Source organism: Notothenia rossii, assembly GCF_949606895.1.
Source record: "Notothenia rossii genome assembly, chromosome: 10".
NCBI classification, from domain to species: domain Eukaryota; kingdom Metazoa; phylum Chordata; class Actinopteri; order Perciformes; family Nototheniidae; genus Notothenia; species Notothenia rossii.
The window spans coordinates 1,853,026-1,859,025 of NC_136908.1; the positions used below are offsets into that span (position 1 = coordinate 1,853,026).

The 6,000-nt window shown below is 37.3% G+C and overlaps 1 protein-coding gene across 2 annotated transcripts in view; it reads left to right on the plus strand.

Moving 5' to 3' along the window:
• Nucleotides 1-6,000, plus strand: part of LOC307022905 (septin-7) — a gene marked incomplete at its 3' end in the record, with an annotated part of 47,167 nt that overhangs the window by 11,227 nt on the left and 29,940 nt on the right. For both annotated transcript variants that reach the window (XM_079655830.1, XM_079655831.1), the window contains exon 2: nucleotides 5,144-5,250. In XM_079655830.1, the coding sequence (XP_079511956.1) occupies nucleotides 5,144-5,250 (107 nt within the window). The remainder of the gene's footprint in view (nucleotides 1-5,143; nucleotides 5,251-6,000) is intronic.

Genomic DNA, 6,000 nt, shown 5'->3' on the forward strand with positions numbered 1-6,000 from the left:
TACACCATGTTTCATCACAGATCGTCTCTGCTACCTCTAGAGAGGGCAAAAGTACACACATCCTTTACTCAAGTAGAAGTGTTTAAAAAATACTCTGGTGAAAGTAGAAGTACTGACTAAACTTCTTTACTCAAGTCAAAGTAAAGAGGCTTTGAAATGTACTTCAGTAAAAAGTACCCATAACTAGCAGCTGTTTTAAAGAGTACCTGACCTCCCTTTATATTAATAGAACAATAATGTCATTGTTAGCTAATGAATGTTTCCATGGTGACCAACGGCAACATGACAACGTTTCCATTGGTCCCTCTTCTTTAGAGAAGACCAGGAAATGATGGATACACGGATCGTGTTCAAATCAATAGGCACGCAATGACTCTAAATAATAATGATCACGCCACCAAACACACATTCAGACTAAAGGAACCAGCCTGTTTGGAAAATGAGAGAAGTAGAAAGTACAGGTATTTGTGTTCAACATGTAAGAAGTAGAAAGTACAGGTATTTGAGTTCAACATGTAAGAAGTAGAAAGTACAGGTATTTGAGTTCAACATGTAAGAAGTAGAAAGTACAGGTATTTGTGTTCAACATGTAAGAAGTAGAAAGTACAGGTATTTGTGTTCAACATGTAAGAAGTAGAAAGTACAGGTATTTGAGTTCAACATGTAAGAAGTAGAAAGTACAGGTATTTGTGTTCAACATGTAAGAAGTAGAAAGTACAGGTATTTGTGTTCAACATGTAAGAAGTAGAAAGTACAGGTATTTGTGTTCAACATGTGAGAAGTAGAAAGTACAGGTATTTGTGTTCAACATGTAAGAAGTAGAAAGTACAGGTATTTGAGTTCAACATGTGAGAAGTAGAAAGTACAGGTATTTGAGTTCAACATGTAAGAAGTAGAAAGTACAGGTATTTGAGTTCAACATGTGAGAAGTAGAAAGTACAGGTATTTGAGTTCAACATGTAAGAAGTAGAAAGTACAGGTATTTGTGTTCAAAATGTAAGAAGTAGAAAGTTCAGGTATTTGAGTTCAACATGTAAGAAGTAGAAAGTACAGGTATTTGAGTTCAACATGTAAGAAGTAGAAAGTACAGGTATTTGAGTTCAACATGTAAGAAGTAGAAAGTACAGGTATTTGTGTTCAAAATGTAAGAAGTAGAAAGTTCAGGTATTTGAGTTCAACATGTAAGAAGTAGAAAGTACAGGTATTTGAGTTCAACATGTAAGAAGTAGAAAGTACAGGTATTTGAGTTCAACATGTAAGAAGTAGAAAGTACAGGTATTTGGGTTCAACATGTAAGAAGTAGAAAGTACAGGTATTTGAGTTCAACATGTAAGAAGTAGAAAGTACAGGTATTTGAGTTCAACATGTAAGAAGTAGAAAGTACAGGTATTTGAGTTCAACATGTAAGAAGTAGAAAGTACAGGTATTTGTGTTCAACATGTAAGAAGTAGAAAGTACAGGTATTTGAGTTCAACATGTAAGAAGTAGAAAGTACAGGTATTTGTGTTCAACATGTAAGAAGTAGAAAGTACAGGTATTTGAGTTCAACATGTAAGAAGTAGAAAGTACAGGTATTTGTGTTCAACATGTAAGAAGTAGAAAGTACAGGTATTTGAGTTCAACATGTAAGAAGTAGAAAGTACAGGTATTTGAGTTCAACATGTAAGAAGTAGAAAGTACAGGTATTTGAGTTCAACATGTAAGAAGTAGAAAGTACAGGTATTTGTGTTCAACATGTAAGAAGTAGAAAGTACAGGTATTTGAGTTCAACATGTAAGAAGTAGAAAGTACAGGTATTTGTGTTCAACATGTAAGAAGTAGAAAGTACAGGTATTTGAGTTCAACATGTAAGAAGTAGAAAGTACAGGTATTTGTGTTCAACATGTAAGAAGTAGAAAGTACAGGTATTTGTGTTCAACATGTAAGAAGTAGAAAGTACAGGTATTTGTGTTCAACATGTAAGAAGTAGAAAGTACAGGTATTTGTGTTCAACATGTAAGAAGTAGAAAGTACAGGTATTTGTGTTCAACATGTAAGAAGTAGAAAGTACAGGTATTTGAGTTCAACATGTAAGAAGTAGAAAGTACAGGTATTTGAGTTCAACATGTGAGAAGTAGAAAGTACAGGTATTTGAGTTCAACATGTGAGAAGTAGAAAGTACAGGTATTTGTGTTCAACATGTGAGAAGTAGAAAGTACAGGTATTTGGGTTCAACATGTAAGAAGTAGAAAGTACAGGTATTTGAGTTCAACATGTGAGAAGTAGAAAGTACAGGTATTTGAGTTCAACATGTAAGAAGTAGAAAGTACAGGTATTTGAGTTCAACATGTGAGAAGTAGAAAGTACAGGTATTTGAGTTCAACATGTAAGAAGTAGAAAGTACAGGTATTTGAGTTCAACATGTAAGAAGTAGAAAGTACAGGTATTTGAGTTCAACATGTAAGAAGTAGAAAGTACAGGTATTTGTGTTCAACATGTAAGAAGTAGAAAGTACAGGTATTTGAGTTCAACATGTGAGAAGTAGAAAGTACAGGTATTTGAGTTCAACATGTAAGAAGTAGAAAGTACAGGTATTTGTGTTCAACATGTGAGAAGTAGAAAGTACAGGTATTTGAGTTCAACATGTGAGAAGTAGAAAGTACAGGTATTTGGGTTCAACATGTAAGAAGTAGAAAGTACAGGTATTTGTGTTCAACATGTAAGAAGTAGAAAGTACAGGTATTTGTGTTCAACATGTAAGAAGTAGAAAGTACAGGTATTTGGGTTCAACATGTAAGAAGTAGAAAGTACAGGTATTAGTGTTCAACATGTAGGAAGTAGAAAGTACAGGTATTTGAGTTCAACATGTAAGAAGTAGAAAGTACAGGTATTTGGGTTCAACATGTAAGAAGTAGAAAGTACAGGTATTAGTGTTCAACATGTAGGAAGTAGAAAGTACAGGTATTTGTGTTCAACATGTAAGAAGTAGAAAGTTCAGGTATTTGGGTTCAACATGTAAGAAGTAGAAAGTACAGGTATTTGTGTTCAACATGTAAGAAGTAGAAAGTACAGGTATTTGAGTTCAACATGTAAGAAGTAGAAAGTACAGGTATTTGGGTTCAACATGTAAGAAGTAGAAAGTACAGGTATTTGTGTTCAACATGTAAGAAGTAGAAAGTACAGGTATTTGGGTTCAACATGTAAGAAGTAGAAAGTACAGGTATTTGTGTTCAACATGTTAGAAGTAGAAAGTACAGGTATTTGTGTTCAACATGTAAGAAGTAGAAAGTTCAGGTATTTGTGTTCAACATGTGAGAAGTAGAAAGTACAGGTATTTGAGTTCAACATGTGAGAAGTAGAAAGTACAGGTAATTGGTGTTCAACAACGATTAATCGAATACTCAAAAATATTCCTACACAACAGACATGGCGTCAAAAAGGAGTAATGTGTGGAAATATTTCGACCAGGTTAGTGAGTGCGGTGTAGAGGTCAAACTATGCCAAATTAAACTTATATATACATGCTATACCTTGCTATACCCGCAACCTCCGTTCCAGCTGAGAGGGTCTTCTCTACAGCTGGCCTGATTGTGAATTGCCTCCGCACATGAAAGCTGTAGGCCTATAGCTGTCAAACTGTGATCACCAGTTCAATACATTTGACAAATTCGACTTGGTTTCTACACTTATTTGAACATGTGTGTATTTATTTCCAAAAAGTATTGGGAAAAAAAAATTCAAATTTTTCCCATCACTAGTAAGAAGTATAAAGTACAGGTATTTGGGTTCAAAAAGTAAAAAGTTGTCATCAAAATAAGTAGTGGAGTAAAGTACTGATACCAGAAACATGTACTTAAGTACAGTAACTAAGTATTTGTACTCCACTACTTCCCACCTACATTTCTGTCCGGATCACAAGATAAATGTGGCTCTGCCCTCTTAGGAAAACATTTATGAGTGTGCGAGTGTGTGGAGTGAAGGATCCTTTTGTGAGGCTGTTTCTTCATCTGTTCGTTGAGATGTTGGCGACTCGTAAAGGTCAGCAGCGGCTCTCTGGCTGCAGAAACACACTCTCATGCACACTGAAGCTTTTGTTCTGCAGCTCCTTGTTGCCCTGATCTGAACAGCCACGCTCTCATAGGATTGGATTTCGTCAGGCAGGCCAGGTTCTCACTGGCATTTTTGTGGTTATTACAGCTCCAAACGGTCCAAGAGTCCCAGCATCCAAAATGCTTGTTTTGAACGACTAACAGTCCTCAACCTCAAAATACACAGCATCAGTAATGTGAAAGCAGCAAATCACATCAGAGATTCTTCAGCAAATGTCTTCTGGTTGATCAATTATTAAAGTTTTAGCTTTTCCAGAAACACAAGAGCAAAAGTATTTACAGAAACTCTTCATTCAGCTACAAATGGCTAAATAGAGCAGTACGGTTAAATATTCTTGGAGCTAACATGAATAACACAAAGCAAAATCTGGTTTGACAAACAACCTTTTTTTTCAAGATAAAAGATCTCTAAATCCTAAGCGAGCTGTATCTCAAAGGATCAAAGTTACTACTAGAATAAGATCTGTATGAGAAGCTTTTTAAACTCTTGTTATAGAGTGAAAACAAAGTGTCTGGTGTCTCCTCAGATCTCTCCGAGTACAATGGAAAGGAATCCAAGCTTTTGATTCCTGTTACTCCGCCTTTGTTCAAGTGGAAATTCATGATGACTGTGGCGGTTTAAATCTTCCCCTCTCCTCCCTTCCCATAATTCCCTGATTAGATTCCTGAAATGCAGACAGGAAAAGAATTTGGGAGGACAGAACTTCCACCCCGTCTTTTTCTTCCCTCGTCTCCTGTTAACCCCCGCCTGTTTAAAAAAGAAAGAAAAGGAGGTTAAACGCAGCCATTTCCTGTTCTGAGAAACATCTTGAATCTGAGACTTGTGAAGAATGTGCTGATAAACATCTGGAGGTTGTGTCATGATGTGCTTGAGAACAAGGATTAGAAAACAAGTAATGTGTGAAATGCATCTAGAGTTACTCACACACACACACACACACACACACTCACACTCACACTCACACTCACACTCACACTCACACTCACACTCACACACTCACACACACACACACACACACACACACACTCACACTCGCTCTGTGTTTGTTTTTCAGGGGAATCTGGGCTGGGGAAGTCGACCCTCATCAACTCCCTGTTTCTGACAGAACTTTACTCCCCTGAATACCCGGGCCCTTCACACAGAATCAAGAAAACTGTACAGGTAAAAACTTTATTTTTTTCGTTCACTAGTACAGGAATGTCGTATTTCTGTGTTGGACCCTGAAGGCAGCATCTCCCTGGTCCAATGGGATTATTCCAGAAAATTATCTCTGTGTGAAACCAACCTTTAGGATTGTTACACTTTTAGTTTAGCAGAATAATCTCCACATATTAAAACCACTTTATGATTTCTGAAGTAAAAAGCTACCGCTAAGCTAAAGGTGGCTAATGTTGGGCTATAAAGGAACTACAGCACGGTCACATGACTTCACGTCACCACCGCTAAGCTAAAGGAGGCTAATGTTGGGCTATAAAGGAACTACAGCACGGTCAGAGTGTAACAACCGGGGTTTTTATGTGACCGGTAGTCACTCACGGTAACGCCCAACCAGCCAGGGATTCGCTGTTGGTTGGCGCCTCCATTTCCTTTTTCCCCTATTTAGTTAGACGGACTTCACGTCACCACCGCTAAGCTAAAGGTGGCTAATGTTGGGCTATAAAGGAACCACAGCACGGTCACATGACTTCACGTCACCACTGCTAAGCTAAAGGTGGCTAATGTTGGGCGTGATGATGTTTAGTCATCTCGTTTAGACTCTTGTTAGCAATAGCCATTTTTTTATTCACCAGTGGGGTATTTACTGACGTATTTTATGTCTTAGAACAAACCGTTAAAAACTTTTCAGCTTGTGTTTACCACATACACCTCAGGCTAACATTCAGAAGACCATTGACCTCAAGACCAGGGGGC